Here is a 21,632-nt window from a genome sequence, read left to right as displayed (position 1 = left end):
CCGCCTGTGGTGTGTCCGCCTGTGTGTCCCGCCGGTGGTGTGTCCGCCTGTGGTGTGTCCCGCCTGTGTGTGTCCCGCCTGTGGTGTGTCCCGCCTGTGTCCCGCCGGTGGTGTGTCCGCCTGTGTGTCCCGCCTGTGGTGTGTCCCGCCTGTGTGTCCGCCTGTGGTGTGTCCTGCCAGTGGTGTGTCCCGCCTGTGTGTGTCCCGCCTGTGGTGTGTCCGCCTGTGTGTCCCGCCTGTGGTGTGTCCGCCTGTGGTGTGTCCCGCCTGTGTGTGTCCGCCTGTGTGTCCCGCCTGTGGTGTGTCCCGCCTGTGTGTGTCCCGCCTGTGGTGTGTCCGCCTGTGGTGTGTCCCGCCTGTGTGTGTCCGCCTGTGGTGTGTCCCGCCTGTGTGTGTCCCGCCGGTGGTGTGTCCACCTGTGTGTCCCGCCTGTGTGTCCCGCCGGTGGTGTGTCCCGCCGGTGGTGTGTCCCGCCTGAGTGTCCCGCCTGTGTGTCCCGCCTGTGGTGTGTCCGCCTGTGTCCCGCCGGTGGTGTGTTCCGCCGGTGGTGTGTCCCGCCTGTGGTGTGTCCACCTGTGTGTCCCGCCTGTGTGTCCCGCCTGAGTGTCCCGCCTGTGGCGGTGGTGTGTCCGCCTGTGGCGTGCCCGCCGGTGGTGTGCCCGCCTGTGTGCGAAACTGCCAGCAAGTCATGTCCTGCTGATGCTTCTTGTGGGACGACTCTCGTCCTGAACTGTAAGACACACGCAATCTGCACACCTTGTACACGAAGTCGGCTAGGACGGACACATTTCCCTTTCCAGTTAAATCCTTTGAAGTCTGAGCCACGTGCACGCGGAGGAGGCCAGATGCACACCCACGCCCACGCAGCCGTCACAAGAGACAGGAGGGCCGGCACAGCCACTGCCCTGGAGTCCCCGTCCCAGGAAGCCCCTGATCGGCCTTCTGCCATCACCGACGAGGGTGCGTGTTCAAGAACATCCTGCCAATGGAACCCTGCAGGGTCCCGCCGACATTCCGTCCAGTTCCCCGACCGCGGAGCGGGACCCCGGCTTGTCTGTTCGCCTGCCAGCGGGTGTTCACGGTCGGGGGGCAGGGACTGTCCTTGCTGGGCAGCTTCCTCCCACTTCTCTCAGGAAGACTCCTGGGAACGGAGCGGCCGGTGGATCCTATGTTCCTAAGAAACTTGCCACGGTGTTTTCCCACATGTGCGAGCCCACGTCTCCTCCGCAGCCACAACGCAGGGCCCAGTCCCTCCAAGCCCTCACGGGCACTCTGTGTGGCCTTTGTAGCCAAGGGCAGAAAGTATGGCGTCTCTAGGGAACATGGTCTTCAGCCTTTTGCTCTAGCAACACCTGGTGCCAAGTACCTTTCCACATGCTTATCTGCGGTTTCCAGATCTCATTTGGTGAAGTGTCTCTTCAGATATTTCAAAAATTCAGTTGTCTGGTTAGCACTGAGTTCTAAGAGCTCTTTATAATATATATAGTGTGATAATTTGCAAATATTTTCTCTCTGGCTGTGAACTGCCTATTCTTGTGTCTTTTGAAGGGCACGTGTTTTTCATTTTGATGAACTCCAACAGATTAACTTTTCATTCATAATAGTTCGTGCTTTTTGTATCATATTTAATGAATCTTTATCAAAGCTGAGGTCACTAAGATTTTCTCTTATGTACTCTTGTAGGAGTTTACATTTTTAGCTCTTATGCTACGTCTGTTTACAGTTAAGTTTTCTTAAGTTTTAAAATAAGGGCTGACTTTTTTCACATGGTCATCTAGGTGTTATGGTGCCATTTGTGAACCCCCACCCCCCCCCGCCATCACTCCCGTGAGCTGCCTGACACCCTGTCAAATCCAGTGGAGGGTCTATTCCTAGTTCTACGCTGGTCTGTTGAGCTGGTTTTATGCCAGTGCCAGTGCTCTCTGTCCTGATGACTGCAGATTTATAATAAGTCCTAATCAGATAGCTTTAAGTCCTCATGATGGCTAATCTAAATCCTTCATATGACCACATAAATTCTAGAACCAGTTTCCACCAAAAAACTGGCCTGCTCAGATTTTAAGTGGTGTCACACTTAATCTTAACATCAGTGTGAGAAGAAATGATATCTAAAGAGTACTGCCTTCCAATCCATGAACATAGTCTATCTCTCCATTTATTTAGATTTTCTTTAACTTCTCTCAGAGATGTGTTGTAGTGTTCAGTACACAGGTCTTGCACATCTTTGGTCCAATTTATTCCTAAATATTTTATATTTTGATACTATTATATGTGATAATATTAAATTTCAAATTCCAACTCAATCATTTGCAAGTTGACAGTCATAACTACATGACTAGATTGTTAAAATATGAGCAAAATACTTTCACGTTAGTCAACCCCTTCCATTCGTGGAAGCACTTCGTTCCATATTTTTCTTCTCCTGAAGGAGATACTGTCCTCATTAGTTTCAATGTAGTTAATTCAGTAAAGCTGATTTTCAGCTTCAAACAATTTATACAAACGTACAAAAAGGGGCAGCACAAAGGGGCAGACATGCATTTGGGGGCACAGTGAGGTCTGGCTGGGGGGAAAAGCCTGTGGGGGGGGCAGTGCAGGCTGTGCTCTGGCTTCCTCACCAAGCTGAGCCACAGAGACCTGCACTATCTGCCACCTCCGGCGTTTGGTCCCATTTCTCTCTGATGTTCACAAGGGGACACCCCCTGCATGGTGTGAGCTTAGAGAGAAGGAAACAGAGTCCACTCTGTACTTCAACAAGAACTTCAAAGCCAGATCTAATAGGTCTTTTAAATTTGGAACAACCTGCCTACCCTCCTCTGTCTTTCCATAGCTCTGAGAACCTCACCTCTCTGCCCCAAACTGCAGTGGCTCCCCACTGACCATCTACTCTCCTTCAAGTCCTTTCCCTGATGCTCAAAAGGTCATCAGCATGCAGCCAATCTTTCTGACGGCCTAGGCTCAGATGACCGAACCCCTCTGCCTGCTGTGCACAGCTGCTCAGGGCGCCAGTGCACAGATCCACATGCCACCTCCCTCTCTTCCCCCCTCTCCCTTCTCCTGCAAGTCTTCTTTGGGGTCATCGTGAGAAGGAATCTCTGCCCTTTAAGGTTTTTTTTTTTTTTAATTAAAAAACTTTTTCTTTTCTTTTGCCAAAAAAAAAGAAATCAGTTTTGCAAGGTTTATTATGAAAAACAGCAGTTTCCTGATCATTTCAATTTTCTCTCCACCAGAGACAATTACTTTCTTTTACCTGTTTTCTTTTGGTATTTACCTCTATCTCACTAAAACTTGTACTGCTACTTCTTGATTTTCTAGTTTTCATCATTCACTATTGACTTTTCCACTATGGAAGGTGAAGACTTAATTCCCTTACCCTGATTTCCTGTGCACTCACATGTCTCATGCATGCATCTCTGATCTCCACCTCTGGGTATAAACACATTTTCACTTGAATTAATAATCAGTACCTATATCACCATAACTGTAGAACGCTCTTCGTAACGGGAGAGCATTATGACGGCCTCTCCTCTCCTCCACAGCTGCTTGCTTCTCCTGCGGGTCAGGGCGGGTTCTCTTCGTGCTAACTGAGCTCCTTTCCCGTGTCAGCGTGAACCCCCACACCTGCTCCTCACCTTGGTACGCCTCAGCACACCGACAACCTATCGACGACACCTTGTTAGAGAACCTTCTTAGAAACTGCAGCAGCTTCGTAACTGCTCCCAGGCCTGGTGTGTGCCTCTCCTCCTGGGCTCTACCTTCACTCCCGACCCGGGGATCCGCTGGGGAGCTGGGGCTCAGGCCGCACACACAGGGCACACGCTGGCGCTTCCAGAGCTGGAAGGGGGACCGTGTCCAAAAACAGGGAGAAGCCCTCTGCAGACTCTGGTCACGGTGGGGGGGGGGGGGGACCCGGACGTACGTGTGAGCTCTCTGCCACACGCCCTCACGGGAGCTGCTGTGTTCAAACCCCCGCTCCCTCTAGTTCCTGGACCCTGCGCCCACTTTTTGCTATGGGACCTCCTGACAGCGCTTCTTGCCAAAGGGTGCTGGGGACATCATCTGTTTTCAGATCTTGCGTATCTGATACACTCATTTCCCTGCCTGCTCACAGACCGGCCCGACAGGCATTGTGGACAGGAATTTCTGGTACCCCAGGGCTTGAGGACACTGCTCCTGTCCGTCATCTGCTTTCCAGTGTAGGCTGGGAAGAGGGTGCCACTGTGGCTCCCACGCCTTCGGTGCGAACGTGGCCTGCTCTGTCCTCCCCCAGAGCCGCCCTGTGGGGCCGCCCCAGCTGGGTCTGCATACCCCCACTTCGCCCAGGCACCAGTGCAGGCTGGCCGCGATCACGTGCTCCACCGCTGCAGCAGGCCGTCCCCGAGGGGGCCCAGGACATGCAGACCCAGTCTGCTGCGGCTTCCGTGCGCCCAAGTGCCCGGCCTGGAGTGCTTTCCATCCTTCCTTCCGTGACCACTCCCGCTCATCTTCCAGCTTCCCCCTGAGCAGCCTGCTTGTGACTCCTGTTCCCGTGAGGCCCCTGGGTCTCTTCACACCCGGTCACTGCACCTCCGTGTGTTCGTGCCCTCGAGGCTGCGCGCTCCCTGCAGGCGGAGAACTCAGATGGTCTGTCGTGTGTACGCGGTAACGTGTGACAGCTGCGGGTCACGGTCGGGTGCTGTGTTTAAGTATTTGCTCCCTGGAGTCGCTGAGCTCGAAGACAAGGAGCAGGAAGGTGTCACATGGAGGCCGTCAGGTGTCATAGGCCACGTGGAGCCCGTCAGTGTCACAGGCCGCGTGGAGCCCGTCAGTGTCACAGGCTGCGTGGAGCCCATCGGGTGTCACAGGCCGCGTGGAGCCTGCTGCCGGCAGTCGGCACTGGGCCCCGTCTGGCTGTGGAGGGGCTGCTGGACTTCTCTCCTCCTGCTTCCCGCTGTGAAGCCAGGCTGGGGACGGGCTGGTCCGCTGGGAGCGGAGAGTGTGACCAGCCCCCGTGGGCACAGCAGTGACCAGGTGACCCGACTTCTCAGCCTCGGGCTCCGGCCTCACGCCTGCACTCAGTGTTCTCACCCAGAGAGGACGAGCCGTCGTCCCGTGTCTGCCACGCCTGCCGCGGTGTGGCGCACTCGTGGCCGCGGCAGGGCCTGACCAGGGAGGGCGGGTGACTGAGCTCAGTACTCACTGCTGAGGTCCAGATTCTGGCCAAGTCTGAGCATGGTCATCCTTTAAAACTCGGCTTTCTGAATCCACCTGGGGACACAGGCTATGTGGACTCGTCAGCCGTGCCACCGACCACGCCTTCCTCACAGAGGCAGAGGACCTCCGCACATGCGCCACTGCCAGACAGGCACGGACTGGGGCCACGCAGTCCTTGGCCTCTCCAGTTCTGGATTCTTCTAAGGCAACTCTTAGAATTGTGCGTACTTGATGTGTACAATGTGATGCTCTGGGGTGCCTGGCAGAGGCCTCCCTGTGCCCGTGAGCCTGCGGCGTGGCCTCCCAGGCCAGAGGTCAGACGCGCCCACCCACCGGCACCGGCTCCGCGCACGAAGACGAATGGAAAGGCTTCAGGTCACCTTCACACCTGCAAAGCCAGACCGAGTCGTCTGCTGAGGACAGCAGATCCTGGTTCTTGGGAAGGAGGCCAACCTGTGGCCTCAACATCAACTGAGGAACGATGTAGAGCCGGGCCCAACGGCCCTCCCTGGTCCGTGGGGAGGAAACGGAGTGGCAGGGCTCTGGAAGTTCATGCAGCGGCGCCTGTGTGCATTCGTAGGCACGCCATCCTTCTCGCACGTGTGTCTTGTCTGAAGCACTGTTTCTAGAGGCAGACGTGGTGCCCAGAACAAAGGGAAATGCCAGAAAAAGGGATTACGGTGAGAAACCAGGGCTCGGGGACTGGACACGCGCACGTATCTGGCACTCGGACACGCTCTCTGGGGGGGAGTGGCCATCTCGGGCCCAGGGGAGCTGGCCATGGGAGGTTCCCAACAGGACAATGCACCCTTCGGGGCGGCCCCCCCCCCCGTCACACCAGTGCGGTCAGCCCCTCCACACCCACCTCCTTCCACCCCCGCTCCTTCCTCCAACCCCCCCCCACCGGTGGCGGCCTCCCTGCCCTCCTGCTGGCGCACAGCCACCTTCAGAGTCGTCCGTCGGCCGCCCGGACCTGTTCTGGCTTCAGTGGGTCGGAGCCCCAAGCCGCCAAACGAGGGACGGAAGCAGTCTCTGTGCTCTGGGTTCAAGTCTGAGCAGGCGCAGAGGAGCCTGTGTGCCTCTGCCTCCTCCTCCATCCAGTGGGGACCCCAGGTCACACGCGTGCGATGCCTTTGTCAAACGTGTCAGCCGGAGCGGCGCAGGCCCCTCGCCTCCTGCCGCCACCAGCGGCAGCAACAACAGACAGCTGGTGCGGAGGCCGTGGGGCTGCGGCGTCCGTGGCTCACGTGCAGGCCGCCGGGCGGGTCCGGGCTGGGCCTTCCTAGAGGAGGACAGGGGCCTGCAAAGTGCAGACCGGGGCGGCAAGGGCCAGCACCCGAGTCCCAGGGCCGGGGCCCCTTCCTCCTGCTGCCCCTGCAGCCGGGTCCCACCCAGGGGCCTCCGCGGCCAGCAGCTCCACGGTCCCGACGTCAGTGGGGGGGAAATGGTCGCAGGGAGCCCTGACTCCTGGGGCAGCAAGACATGATATCAGCCACGAGCTGTGTTTAAGGTCCTCAGTCTTCCCAGGAAAGTCTCCGTCCCGGCAAACGGCCATCATGCCACCTCCCCTGTGCTTCCCGCCCTGTCCTGGCGCACGCCCCTTCTCCCATTCCCTGCTGGGCCACACGGATCCACCTGGGTGGCCCTGGGGACTCGGCCAGAGCTTTGGAGGCTCCCGGAAGCCTTTGCTCCAGAAGCACACAGCTGTCCCACGCCTGCCGAGAACCATGGCATCCGAACCACGGCCCCTGACCAGGCTGTGGGCCGCTGGGGGACCCACAGGCCAGGGCCCTGTTGGGTACAGGGGTTTCCGGAGGTCGGGGGGATCTGCTGGGCCAGGACACACCAGCATCTCCTCGGAATGCACGGAGCCAGGTAAAACTAACCTTGTGGCAACCATGCTACCCTGCTCGATAGCCCCACGCCACCTCATCCGTTAGAAGCAAATAAAAAAGTCAAGCGTAAATGTATAAAAAATTATGATAGAAGCCCTAAATAAGGCAGGGACTGCAAGCTTATTGAGTCAAAAATCAATCAATCAATGAGCGAGTGGATCAGGAGCACCTCATAAGACCCAAAGAAATAATTTGCCCAAACACTGGGATTTAACAGTGGAAGACCAAATTTCAACACTTTTAGGAAGTAAATAATGAAAAATCAATTCAAAGAAAAAACAGATCAAGAACCCTGGACCCTGACGTGCCGACACATTTATTGCTGAGGCCGCTTCCCGGCTGACCCGAAAACTTCGGGGGGTGTTTATTTACTTTCAGCACCTTCCAGAGATCAATATTTTTAATTTGGATCCGAGTTATTATTTTTCACATCACAGCAGCGGGGAGTGGAGTAAAGTGGCTCATATTTTAGTGCTAAAAAGATCGATATGACAGCTTCACCTTCACTGCGGGCCCCGCTGCTGCCCGGCCGCACATCACCGCGTCCCGGGGGGCTGCAGGTGCCGCCGAGGGGAGCGGGTCGTTACCGCCAGCAGAGCAGACAGCGTGATTTAGCTGAGCGCGGAGGGCCCGGTGCCCTCGGAAAACCAATCTTGCTCCTCGCACTCCATCAGGCCTGTCTGGCCCCACAGGCGGGGCGCAGAGGCAGGGCGCAGCCGCGGGAGGGGGGGCCGCTCCTGGAGCAGATTAGTTCCCTCATCAGAAATGCATTTGCCTTCCTTCCCCTTCCTCAGATCAAAGAACATCAGTAAACTCCATTAATTTTCCATAAATTCCCCCTAAAATCTTACTCAGGAGAGCAGAGCCAGGAGAAGGGGGCCGGTCGTGGGGGGCGCACGGGGGAGGCGGGAGGACACCTACCCCCGGGGCACGCCTTCCCGCCAGCACCTCTCCGGCGGGGTCAGGGCCACGGGGGGAGCAGGGAGGGGCCTGGACCGGAGGGCAGGAAGAGAGCAGCTGCCGCCCCCCCCCCCGCCATCCAGCAGGCCCCCCAACTGACGGAGGCCCAGAGCCTCCCAGAAAAGTGGGTCCAAGGCCAGCACGGAGCCCTCCGGGCCTGTGCCTCCCCCGTGGGGACCCTCCTCTCCGGCAGTGCAAAGGGCAACATGGGGCTGGGGTGGGAAGGAGCCCCCAGAACAGAGAGGGAAAGTGAGAGGGAGCCCAGTCTGTTGGTGACCGGCAGTGCAGACGCCCCAGGACCAGGAGCCGCCGGCATGGGCGCCCCCAGCCTGGCGGGGGCCCACCCCTCCGTGGCATGGGCGGGCAGATGGGGCCTCCCGGCACCAGGGCCCCCCTCGGGCTGCACCGGCTGACTCAGGAGGATGAGGAGGGCAGCCGCCACGCGGTGCCGAGGGAGAGCCCGCAGGCCGTGGTGGGTTTGCAAAGGTTTCAGGCCAGGGAGGGGCGGGTGCCGGCTGGAGGGCCCCCACAGCCGTCCCTGAGGCCTGCGCGCACAAAGCCACGCTCCAGGGCACCACGGGGCCCTTGTCGGTGAACTGCTGGTTTGGACCACACTTCTGACCTCATGGAGGCGAACTCACCGGTGCACCTCCTCCCCGGGCTGAGCTGGGGCACCACGGGCAGCGGAGGCATCTGGGTCTCCCCACTAAGGGCTCGGAGCCCGGGGAGCAGGGGCCTTTGGGTGATGCCAAGTTCCAGGTGCTAAAGGACGCGGACACATCCCTGGCTCCAGACCCCTCTGCCCAGAAGAAACCGCGCTTTCAGAGGAGAAGTGAGAGCTTCCGTGTGCTGAGGCAGCCGTGCAGACACGTGCTCTCTGTGCCGAGGGTCCCAAAGGTGCGGCCCGGCTGCTGCCAGGCACTGCCTTCCCGCGGCAGACACGGCCACAGCCGCACCGTGGGGGCCACAGCCTCGGGGGGCGGCACCACAGCAGCGGGCGCCACGTCCCTGCCACACCCGCCCAGGGACGAGGGACGGCCCGCTCGCTGCTCCCTGCTTGGCTGCTCGTGCGGCTCCGGGGCCTCAGAGGCCCCGCGGGGACCTGCACGGGCCTGGCAGGTGGGGGCCGGGTGCCCACGGCCTCCAGCTTTCCCGCCAAGGAAACGGCCTGGCCTGTGTCTGCCAGGGAGCCGCCGCCACCCGGAGAAAAGCCGCTGAGCGAGCGCACTCACCTGCAGCCTCACATCCTAGGGGCGCCCAGAAACGGAAGGGCTCCCTGGGGTACGTGGCCGCGGCCGCACCTCCTCGGAGTGGCCCCTGACCCTGCGCGCCCTGCCTCGGGAGCCAGGTGCCCCCCCCCGCCCGCCTCCTCCTCCGCACAGGCCCCCGGTGAGGGGAGGACGGGGGGTGGGGGGCCTCTGGCAGAGCCTCCTCGGCCTTCCCAGCCCAGAAGCCCTGAACTCACACGACGGAGGGGCCTGCCCGTCACACGCACGAGCAGCAGGGTAGCCAGAGACGCGCCACTCCTGCAGCGAGACAAGACGAAATTATACCAAAATAAATTTGCAATTTCTTCCTCATTTAGCCATTTCCAAAGCCAGAGTATAGGAAAGCTGTTCCCGTCACGTCCCCCTATCGACGTCCCGGCTTTTCAGGTGGTAAGTGATGCGTTTTCTATGTTCCTCCCATGAAATGAGACACAATTCCTGTGCTATCAGGTCTCCGATCAATAGACACTGGGAAGCCCTGGAAAACTACGCCGGGCACTTCCTCAGTGTCAAGGCCCACGTGGCCGTGCCCTGGGCTGCAGTGAAGTCAACTGTGACCAACTGCGAGGCACCTGTGACTTCAGGGCGAGTTTCCCAGGAGGCAAATCCTGGAAGGCTTCACGTGGGGAGTGTTTCAGGACGCTCAGGAGTCCAGGCGCACCCTGCAGGGGGGCTGACTGCCACCCCGACGGTCTCAGGTCCCTCCGAGCTCCCTGCGTCCCCTCAGGACCTACTCCCTAGCCTGGACCCCTGGACAGACGAGGTCCTCTCGGGTGGCGCCAAGCAGGGGCCTGGGTCCCTGGGGGGCGAGCCCGTCCTCATGGGTCTTTGCTCCCACGGGGCACCCAGCACAGCCCGCCCCCTGCCCCTATGCCCTGAAGGAGCCGCCTCGTCTTCCCAGTGTCCAAATGCAGGGGCCCCGGGCCCAAACCCCCCGCAGCCCGTGCCCCATCCGTGGTCATAAATCCAAACCCCACCATGCTCACGCTCTGTCTTCAGACTGGCGGCTTCCCTTGAGCTCACACCGGAGCAGCCGTGGCCTGGGACCCTCACCGGGAGGGACAAGGGGCGTCCACGTCGCATCCACAGCTGAACCCCGGCTCTCCCGCCCCCAGGACCCCCACTCCTTCGCTGACTCAGAGCATGTTTACTGGGCACCCGGGATGGTCCAGCTGACTCCAGGGCCAGGAGGCGGGCAGCCAGAAATGACATCGCAGCAGGGGCACCTCCTGGGCGCTGCCACAGGGGGAAGGGCCTGAGGGCACCAGGGCACCGGACACAGCCCGCGCCCTCCGGCCCGCACGCCTGGCCCACGTGGCTGGGCCGCTGCGCTGACACCCTGGGCCAGCGTCCTCAGTCTGCCCCGAGGGATGCCCCCACGAGTTCTAAGAACGGGACAGGGCCCGGCCTGCGGTCTCCACCTTCCAGCGAAGCACAAGCAGGCACTGACCCGGCCAGTGACCAGGCCACCAGGCTGGCGGCAGCCAGTGGGGGCTGGGAGGAAACAAGCCTTCTCACCAGAAAGCACCCCCAGCATGATTCTTAGGAGCAAACAAAACTTAACACAACCATTGTTGCTTTAAGTCCAAAAAAAGCCCTGTGAGCGTCTCCTGAACCAACAGCTGGACACCAAGCGCTGCTCTGGCGCCATCTGCTGGTGACAAGGAGCATTCGCGGGCTCCTGCCTCGGCCAGCAGGACCCCACCCAGAGCCGCCCAGGCAGAGCCCACACCCGGCCCAGAGCCCCCTGCCCCCACAGGCTGAGTCCCCACGCCCAGAGCCCCCACCCAGGCCCATAGCCCCCCGCCCCCCCAAGGTCAAGTCCCCCAGCCCAGAGACCCCTCAGGCCGCAGCCCTCCAAGCTCAGGTCCAGCCCAAACACAGATCTCTGACCCCCAGGCAGTCCCTCCCTCAGGCTACAGACCCCCAGGCCTACAGCACCCCCAGACTCAGATCCCCCCAAGCTCAGACCCCCTCAGGCCCAGGTTTCTCCCCAGGCCGCAGCCCACCAGGCCGCAGCCCCCCACACTTCCATGTGCACAGCAAACCCCCACGGTCATGTTCATACACCAGGTGCAGCTTCAGGTTCAACCTCTTTCTGGGAACAGGCCACTATTTTCTGATCCCTATTAATACCTGTGACAGCATTTATGTACAAGATAAATTCATTTCAATTTCCTTTTTCAATTAATGGCCTATTATTTGAACCATACTCAGCTAAAAATATTGCTCCAATACCATTAATCTTGTAAAAATTAAATTTTCCTCGGTCTGACAGGCAGAGGCCACCAGGCTGGGGTGGGAGAGTGGCCACACAGCTGGTCAGTGTAGCCCAGCCCTGCCCAGGACCCTGGGGGTGCAGGGTCCCCTCAACCAGGACATCAGGGGGCCCCCAGCAATGAAGGTCGCCCCCATGGCACTCGGAGGGGGCGATGGACAGGCACAAAGGCACGGTGCTCCAGAGGCCCCAGGGTCAAACAGGATTTTATCGCCAACCATCAGCGTCACGGTCACGAGGCAGGATGACACACACTCGGACCTCGGTGCCAAGTCCGAGATGAGCTCCAGCATCAGGAGCTCCACCGACCATTGCCCACCCGCCAAACACGGCCGTCCAGTTATCCGGGGGCCGGCAGCACACCTCACCCAGCACCGCGGCTGCAGGGGAGGAGACCCCTCCCCACCAGAGGGAAAGCCAGGCCACGGCACTGTGCAAATGCCCAGGACCGACCACCGTGCACTCACAGCTGCACAGCCCCTCCGTTGACCCCATCCAGTCCTGCGGCCCCTTCGGACCCCCCACCCCCACCCCATCCAGTCCTGCGGCCGATGCGGAGCCCCCACCCCCACCCCCACCCCATCCAGTCCTGCGGCCCCTGCGGACCCCCCACCCCCACCCCATCCAGTCCTGCGGCCCCTGCGGACCCCCCACCTCCACCCCATCCAGTCCTGCGGCCCCTGCGGAGCCCCCTGGGCGATGCAGCCTGGGGCCGGGGCCGTATCCGACGCTGGGCGGCCCCTTCTGTGGCCCCAGGCCGGTCAGTCCTGCCCAGCCAGGCGCTACTTTCCCGCGCAGTCTGAGGCCCCCACCAAGCAACACGACCACGTGTCTGGCTAAGGGGACATTTCTACACTTACGACCAAGAGAGAAAAGCACTGCTCATTTTAACTAAAATGCCACAGATGTTGGGTGCACCCTGGCTTCAGACACTTTAAATCTGAGAATCTACACACCGAAGAACAGACCAGATGAGACGTTACCGCTACGTGTCAACGTACCGACCGGACCGCGAGATCCTCCAGGGGAGAGAGCATGGGCTCCAGCTCTGTGCTTCCTCCGGAGGGGGGCCTGCAGGCCGGTCCCCTCCCCACGCGCCCTGTGCCACCCAATGTGTCACGTGGCTGTTCTACAGGGTGAAAATCTCTCACTCTGGATACATACTATTATTTCCAATTTTGCTATCAAATAATTTTTGAGGGCCAACCTTATACACAGCTGTCTGCGAGAATGCTTACTCTTCAGTGAAACTGCTGAGTTTAGGGAATGCTCTTTTACAGGTTTTGTTTTTCACTGCAAACTGCAGGGACGACACTTCGAGAGGAATCTCGAAGGATGAGGCAAGACCAAAGCAGAGGGTTCTTGGCCCCGATGCAGCCCCTGCACCCCCAGCCGGCCAGCGCTCCTGCGGCAGAGGAACGCGGCTCTGGGGGCGCCGCACGGCGGAGGGCCGCAGGCAGCGTCACCAGAAAACAGAAAACTTCCACAGGCCAGCGGGAGCCGGAGGGACGGACAGAGGCACCTCGGGCATCAGGCTGCTCCGAAGGATAGCTTCTCACAAGTACCCGGGGCTGAGCCCCCTCGGCCCCGGGGGGGGGGGGGCAGGGGGACCGAAGGCTTGTCCCTCTGCCTCCTGGTGGCTCCAGGCCGTGGCCTCACTCCCCAAACACATCAGTTCTGACTCGTTAACCTGTTTAAGGAACCAGCTTGATTTCACCGGTTTTCTCTATCCTATTTTCTCTCACTGTATTACTTCCTTCCTTCTAGTTGCGTTGGTTAACTTGCTCTCACTTTTAAAATTTCTTACCATAAACATTTAACGGTAAAACCTTTCCTCTAAGCTGCTTCACGCAAATCCAAAGGTTTCATATGTCTTTCACGTCTCTGGACCTATTTTCTCATTTGTTCTGTGAAATTCTCTTTGGCTCCTAGGGTATTTGAAAGTTTCTTGTTTATTTCCAAACATTTGAGAATTTCCCAGACAATTGTTTCTGTTTACTTCTAACTACTCTGTGGTCAGAGAACACGTGTGCGTGGTCTTAGCCTCACACCACATTTCCACACGTGTTCGAGCATCCCCCGTGGACACGATCAGAGGCCCCCGCAGCCAGGGTGGGAGTGGCCAGGGCACGTGGACAGGCGGAGTCCTCGGAGAGGTGGCTCTCAGGATGGCCCGAACCCCGAGGGGCTGCCCTGCGCCCGTCCAGAAAGGCTCACAGCAAGCCTGCCAGACTGTCTTTGTCCAAGTCTCCTTGACCTTCATTTTGAAAGACATTTTTGAGGAAACATAAAGCAAGCTGCTAGCCACCCCCGGTCCCACGGCTGCCGTCCACCCTCCCGCACAGGCCTTTACTGCGCCTCCCAGCGTGCAGTGAGCCTCTCCTGCAGCGGCGTCCCGCCCAGGGCAGCATCGGCCGGCGAGGGGAGGCGCCGAAGGCCCTGCCGCCACGGGCCTGCTCTCCCCGCCGCCAGCCGTCACGTCCACGTGTGCAGGTCTTGGCGCTGGACTCACGCACCCCACGCAGTTATGTCCTCCCCTCCCCCCCGCCCGCCGTGCTCCTTGTTCTACCTGGATCCACGCAGCCACACGTTTCATCACGTTTTGAAGACTTCCAGCCATTCTTCAGCCCTCTGCCCATCTCCTGCTCCCGCCCACCCCGGGGCTCCAGTCACGCGCAGGTTGGACCCCTGGAAGCTCTCCAGCAGTGCCCCCCACGTTTTACTGGGAGTGCTTCCCACTGCTGGGGCTTCAAGTTCAATGGCTATCCCCTCCCCTCCGGGGCGCCCGGCCCGCCGTTAACCCCAAACCGGTGCAGTTTCCATTGCAGCTGCTTCATCTGAAGCAGGCCCGACGGGAGAAGCGGGAAGCCAGGTCCCAGCCCAGGGAAGCGTGAGGGTCAAGAGAAGAGTGTTCTGTGCGGGGCGAGCTGAGAGCCAGCTGACATGGTTGGCGGAGAGGCCACGTGTGAGTGTGGGGGAGGGTGGGTGTGCCCGAGGACAGCAGAGGCGCGGGGCACACGGGATCCCATTACCACGTGACGATGACCATCTCAGCCATGGCAGACACCACTGAACTGACACAGACACCCCTAATTTAAAGACTGATACTGGACAGATGCCTTTCTAACCAAGAGCGATGTCCACGCGCTGCTCCCCACGCAGGCGCGACTCCCTGGCCCCGGCGGCTCTCGGCACACCCACACCCACCGCCCCACACCACCAGCACGCAACGGCTGAGCGCCTGCTGCATACCAGGCTCCTGGCAACATGACAGACGTGAGGTGAAAGACGCAGGGAGGAGAAGGTGTAGGCAACTCAGCTACTGAGGCAGATCTGAGGCCTCCCCAGAGACGGGGGGAAGGGGCCCCAGCCCTCCTCACGCCCTGTACGTCCCCTGGCTGCTGCACCCCAGCGGGGCTCCCTCTGCAGGCGTCCACTGGCCCCCGGGGTGGGCTGCTTGGGCTCGCCAAGGGACTGGCCTCCATCCCTCGAGCTCTGTGGAGCAGATCCGGGGATGGGTTTAACCCCTCATCTCTGTAAAGAGCCCCCCAGCCTGCGATCACCGTCCCGCAGGCCATGACCCGGGGCCAGCTCCACATAGCAGAAGGGCACGTACCGTGAAGTGCTCCTGGGATTTGAAGTTCTCGTCCAGGTAGACGCGAGCCCTGTTGTACTCCTTCATCGCGTCACTTGACAGCAGCTCTCTGGATGGAAAACAGGCAGTTCTTTAGTACAAAAGCCACCCAAAAGCTGCTTCCAAGACCCAGGCTACTGGCCCCGGCGTGGTGTCCTACATCACCCCAAAACGCCACCAAGCGGTGGTGGGAGGAAGGAGGGCGGCAGAAACCAAACCCCACTGTGCGCAGGGACAGGCGGGGCGTGTCATCATCAGCTGGCCATGACAGCCTATGGATGCACAGGACCCAGAGGCCTCAGGGACAGAGACATGGAGGTGCGGGGACACCGGGAACGTGGCCAGGGCCACACAATGCAGCTGCACGATCCCTAAGTCTGTCGGGCCTCCTGGCCACTGGAGAAATGCCGAGGCAGGTGCACCCATGGGAGAGGAGCTGACCATCAGGAGCAGCTGCAGGAGCTTTACGACAGGAAGGAGGGTCCCCGAACACCCCTGGCTAGAGGGGCCCCACCCTTCCTCATCATCTCACTGCCTCATTTCGCGACCAGAAAAGGTGTAGGAGACGCCCGCATGTCACCTCAGCACGTGGGGCTGGAAGGGGCTGCTGTGCACCGGAGCCGCGCCGGAAGAGAGGAGCTCCCTGCTCACCTGCCTGCCCCTCGGCGGAGGCCCCCGCCTTCCTACCGGCTCTGCAGCAGCAGGGTGGGGGGCACAGAGCCATCTGACAGCCCAGCACTGGGCGGGGGGTTCAGCCAGAAGAGGGGTTCCGGCCCTAAGAAGTAAGACACCGGAAGGGCCCAGCCCTCCCCCTCCGCCGCCTCCCCAGTGTTCAAGGCAGGAAGCAAGGAGCAGCCCAGGCACCACGGCTCGGCCGGGGCGCCTGGCGTCTGGCAGGAAATTAACTCGCTGTGCAGAGAAGTGACAGAACGCCGCCCGCAGCCTGCGGAGCCGCAGGGCCAGGCCTGGAGGGGCGGAAGGCGGCTGCAAACAGCCCTGCGGTGGCGCCGAAGTGACCGAAGCTTCGAGGCAAACACGAACAGAAGAGCAAGCGCTGGAACCACACGTTAAGCTTCTCTGCTGGAAACTGAGCTCAGCGGGTGGGCCTAACAACAGCTTAGGACCTAAGATTAAATAGATAAGAGACCCCTGACTACAGGCCACGGCAGCAGAAGTGGCCCAGCCCGAGGCAAAGGGCCTGCAGCGCTGGAGGAGGGGCGGAAGGGGCCGGGGCCCAGGAAAGTGGCGAGCAGACTGTCTCCAAACAGGATTCGAATTATGAGCTGCGAAAGCTCAAACACAAGGGAAATCGAGCTAAAACACCACATCACCCAGCCGCAGCAGGCCCCCCGGGACAAAACGCCGCAGTCACAGGGGAAAAGACACAGAAAATTAAGACGAGGACGATGGCAGGGCCCGTCCTGAACAACGGGACACAGAGGACAAGGCGACGATGTCCTCCAAGAGCTAACAGAGAAACGCGGGCAAGCCGCGGTCCCCGCTGCAACAGCAGCATCTTTCAGAACCGAAGACAAAGACTTGGCTCACACACACGCGCGGGGAGAATTCGTCCCCGGTGACTCGTGTCAGGATGGGGGTCACAGAAGTTCTCAGGCTGAAGGAAGATGGTACCAGACAGAAACCGAGGCTTCGTGAGAGCAAGAGCGCCGGAGCCCGTGGACAAAGTGGTCACAGTAAAGGACACCTCCTCTCCCTTTCTGATCGTTACACCACGTAACGGTTTCAAGCAAAACCGGGGGCAACATGGGTCACACCCGGCAAGGGCAGGAGGCAGAGGCTGCACACCTCGGGGGCGGGGCGGGGGCGGCACACAGGGCAGGGGACCGGGAGGGCTGGACCCTCCGGGACAGGGGGGCGGGGAGCCTCCCTCCACTTCCTTCCAGCTCCTTCCACAAGACTGCGGTGCACCTGCAGGCCTCCCTCCGCCCCAAACACTGGGCTCCCCCGTCCCCACCCAGCCCGCCCCCCAGGCTCCTTATGCTAAGTACTTAAGTACCACCTTGGTCACTAGGTGAGCCGCAGGCGGCTTTCCCAGGTGTAGCTAACCACGGACTTCCTTTACAGCGTCTTTTGGTAAACAGTTAATTGTTTAACATTCCCATTTCACAACCTTCTTTTATAAGTGATACTTTTTGCATCTCTTTCAGTTAATCTCCCTGCCCCAGAGCTACAGACACACCCTCGGGCATTTTAACTCCTGGCCTTCCCTGTTTGCTCCGTAACAGCCTAAACCCCTCCTCGTGGGGGAGGCGGGGGCCCAGTGCCATTCTCTCCAGCACTCAGGCCTGGCGGCTCACAGCCAGTCCCCGGCTGCACTTGGTCCTCCAGCAGCTCGTGCTCGCCTTGCACCCCTCCCCCGCCCTCCCTGCTCCCCAAGGAGCCTGCAGCCCCCCCCCCCGCTCCAGGGGGACGGGGGAACTCCCACTTCGCGCTTCTTCAGGATTATTTTGGCTACTTTTAAAGATTTAGTGGCATCCCCTTGCCCTTCCATATTAACTTTAATATTAGCCTAAGTGGTAAAAATTTTTTTAAAGTTTATTAAAACTGCCTTAAAACTCGATTATTTGGGAAACTTTGATCATTCTTTAAAAAAATTTTGCCCTTTAGCAAATCAGCCCAGTTTAACCACTGACACGTGGATGGCTTGTGTCCACCAGATCAGCGACCTCAAACGGGACAGCCGCTGCTGACAGCGGCTGAAAGCATCCTCAGGCCAGGCACCAGGCGCCCGGGCTCTGAGTGCAGATCCAGCGCGGTGGCCTTCGATGGCCAGCCTCCAAAGTCAGGAAGCGTCACCTCACCCCCGGCTGGCGGGAGCAGTCAGGGCGCCCTGAGTCCACATCCCGGGGTCACGGAAGGCAGGCACAGTGGGGCCCAGGGCAGCGAGGGCGTCCTGTACACTTGGGCTGGGGGCAGAGCAGAAGGAAGAAAGGCGCCCCAGGGGCTCCGGCCACCAACGTGGCCTAGAGATGGGCCCTGCTTCCTGGGCCTCTCTGAGCAGGCGCTCCGCCCCCGCCGCACCCCCACACATCCACTTCCTACTTCTGTGTGGAGGCCTGTGGCTACTTCCTCTCAAATGACAGAGATTTCACCATCCACACACGACTGGGGCTCCGTCGCAATCTCACTGTGACAAACACAGACGTGAGCTGCTGGGTGGAAACCAGTTCTGTGTGTCCGTCCATCCACAGTCTAGCAGGTGAGCAGCCGTCAGACCAGAGGCGTGACCTCCACACAGGTGGGACTCTCAACATGGAGCCCAGGGCTGAAGTCTCCAAGCCCAAAGCATCACTGTCACCCTGCAATTGTACACCCCCAGGGCTAAACTGTCATTCTGTGGTTCCCCCCCACAGGAACCACGCTGTCACTCCGTGGTCCCACCCCCAGGGGCCACACGTCACCCCGTGGTCCCACCCCCCGGAACCACACTGTCACCCCGTGGTCCCACCCCCAGGGGCCGCATGTCACCCCGTGGTCCCACCCCCAGGAGGCCGCATGTCACCCCGTGGTCCCCCAGGGGCCACATGTCACCCCGTGGTGCCCCAGGGGCCACATGTCACCCTGTGGTCCCAACCCCAGGAACCACACTGTCACCCCGTGGTCCCACCCCCAGGGGCCACACTGTCACCCCGTGGTCCCACCCCCAGGGGCCGCATGTCACCCCGTGGTCCCACCCCCAGGAGGCCGCATGTCACCCCGTGGTGCCCCAGGGGCCACATGTCACCCTGTGGTCCCACCCCCAGGAGGCCGCATGTCACCCCGTGGTGCCCCGGGAGGCACGTGGTCATGCACCTGGAACAGGACTTCTCTCCTGGAAAAGCAGCCGCCTGAGGAGCCTCCCAGAGGGGGGCTCATGCCCCGTGTCTCCACAGAAAGCCCCCCAGTGGCACGTGGTCCGGGGAGGGGGCAGCAGGGCCCGGCACACACCGCCAGGACTTACTTGACAAACTTGTCCACGTGTGACATGGAGGCTTCGTAGTTCTTCCCTCCGAACTCCTGGCAGTGCAGGGCCATGAAGTGCGGCTTGTGTGCGTGCACCACCTGCGGGGAAGACAGGACGGGCTCAGCGGCTCCGCGAGGGGGGCGGCGGCCGGGGCCAAGGCCCCACAGCCACAGCCACGGCTCTGAGCAATTTCTAGCAGTCAAACCACCTTTGCTCATCCACTCATTTCGGTTTCCTGTGTCTTCCCAACCCTCAGACACGACTCAGAACTTCTTAGAACCTTCCCCGGCAACTGAGGGACTCCCCCAGCTGTGAAAAGTCACACGTGTCAACCGCGGAGCATCCAAGTCCCACAGAAACAAACACGCCAGTTAGCGCCTCGCTGCGGGCACCTGGCTGCATCCCCCACGGAGGGCGGGGGCCCAGCCAGCACCCGCGCGCTGTCGTGGGCACGCGCACACTCCTGACCTGCCCGGGAGGGAGCGAAGCTGCCTGCGCTCACCAGGGGCCGGCGCTGCCTTGCACACGACGGGCACACGACCGCCCGACGACCCGAAGCGGCAGGTGCCCAGCACCCGTGTCCCCCGTGTCACCGCAGGGACAGCTGCGGCACACGGCCGTCAGCTGCAGAAGTGATGTCCCGGCACTGTGTGTCCCCAGGGCTGCCGCAAGCCGCGAGCCCTCCCCACGCTTTCGTTCCCGGACAGCTCGGGAAAGCATCCCCAGTGACGCAGTCTGCTGGCCCCCGAGACGCCGTCAGCAGTGCGGCCGCTGTCCGGAGGCTCTGCAGCCCACTGGACAGCCCACTGCTCTCGGCCCCGAGGCCGCCCTGCATGGTGCACTTCCCTTTAGCAGCATGCTCAAGCGTCCTTCCCAAAGGGCCGGCCTGTCCACGCGGGCTGCCTGTGCCTAAGCAACACGGAGCTCCCAGAACTGGGCGGTGACAGCGCTGACCGCGTCTGCCACACTGTCCCTTGACACACGGCTTGCTGTTGGCCGTGGTGTGGCCGCGTGGCAGAGGGCTGGGTCGGCTCCCAGAACAGAGGTGGGGCCTCAGGGCCGGCCTGGACAGAAGAGCCGCCGCCTGGGCCCTCCTTCCAGCCGGGGTCGGCCACAGGCCTTGCCCACAGCAACCCAGCAAAGTGCCCGGCCCAGACGAGGGCAGCCTCAGCCTGGTGCTCATCACTCCACATCCAACAGGGGGGATGACTGGAGGCGCCAGGGGACACATCTCTCGGTGGCACATGCTCGGAAAGACATCCTTGGGGTGGACTCAGGCGGCCGGCGCTTGGGGGTGTGCACAGCGAGAGCAGAGAGGGCAGTCCTCCGGGCTGCGGCCGCTGCCAGGCTGCACCTTGGCCCGCGGCAGGCCCTCCCCGCCAGGTCGCGTCTCCGCTGCAAGGACACACCATGGGCTCATGTTCTCTGAAGACCACGATTAGCAAAGCCCTCGGCGCGGACTAAGGGCTCTGATAAAGGGCCTCTGCTTTCTCTTCCTTCGAAACCCGCAGGCACCTCCGCTGCAGAAGGCCTCGCCTGTCAGCCAGGACAGAGGTGCTGGAAGGTGCCCAGCACGGGGCCGTCCCCTCCCCAGTGTGGGCTGGACGACGTGAGGAGGGAGAGAGGCGGAGGGGAGGCTGTGGAAGGTCACTGCAGCCGCCCTGGCCCCTCACCCTGAGGACGCTCGCTCCCCAGGAGCCAGGCCTGAGTCCCTGCCCCAGAAAGCACCCGCCCGTCTGTGCCGCGGCAGTTCACGCTCTGTGGCCTGTGGGGCCCTCCCAACCATCCTTCTGCTCAAGCTGGGCCCTCCTCTCCCTCCCCCTGCTGCTCTGGGCAGGGTCTGCCCGCTTCACCCGCCTCCCCGGGAGCGGGCGCCCCGCACGGCCCACCCTGCAGCCTGCCCACGGCCTGCACCTCTTCCAGGGGCCAGGCCTCAACCCCTTCAGGCACACGGTGAATGTGACGCGTCCAGTCCCACTTCCCCACCGCTGGGTGCAGCAGCCCCAAAGTCACAAGGGTGGGGGGCACAGAGGGGACCGGTGCCATGGGGTCGGTGACACAGGCACGTGAGCAGGCGCCGCGGAGCCGACCCTGGAGCACAACGGCTTGGAGCACGTGGCCGCCCACAACCTCCGTTTCTCGGCCTCCTACCACTTCATTCGGGGGCCTAGACCCGCACAGCGGGTCGTGTTCCTGCGACCACACACCTGTCTCTCTTCTTAAGGCGGTGCCTCGCCCGTGCAGAGCCCCGCCCTAGGGCCCGCCCCGTGCCACACCCCACGCCCCTGCAGCACAGGCCCGCCCCCCGCCTCGGCCGTGCCCTGCCCCACACCCCACGCCCCTGCAGCACAGGCCCAGCCCCACGCCGGGCCGGGCCCTGCCCCACACCCCACGCCCCTGCAACACAGGCCCAGCCCCACGCCGGGCCGGGCCCTGCCCC

The 21,632-nt window shown here is 61.2% G+C and overlaps 1 protein-coding gene across 3 annotated transcripts in view; it reads right to left on the bottom strand.

Annotated features, from left to right (window-relative positions):
- Positions 1–21,632, bottom strand: part of INPP5A (inositol polyphosphate-5-phosphatase A) — a 167,017-nt gene that overhangs the window by 86,552 nt on the left and 58,833 nt on the right. For all 3 annotated transcript variants that reach the window (XM_039252392.1, XM_039252394.1, XM_039252393.1), the window contains exons 3-4: positions 19,190–19,290; positions 15,211–15,298 (exon numbers count right to left, since the gene is read on the bottom strand). In XM_039252392.1, the coding sequence (XP_039108323.1) occupies positions 15,211–15,298; positions 19,190–19,290 (189 nt within the window). The remainder of the gene's footprint in view (positions 1–15,210; positions 15,299–19,189; positions 19,291–21,632) is intronic.

The sequence above is a fragment of the Hyaena hyaena genome, unplaced genomic scaffold (assembly GCF_003009895.1).
Source record: "Hyaena hyaena isolate Hyena2069 unplaced genomic scaffold, ASM300989v1 scaffold_409, whole genome shotgun sequence".
Lineage (NCBI taxonomy): Eukaryota > Metazoa > Chordata > Mammalia > Carnivora > Hyaenidae > Hyaena > Hyaena hyaena.
Note: the sequence above shows the minus strand (reverse complement) of the source record. Positions and strands in the feature narration are given on the sequence as shown.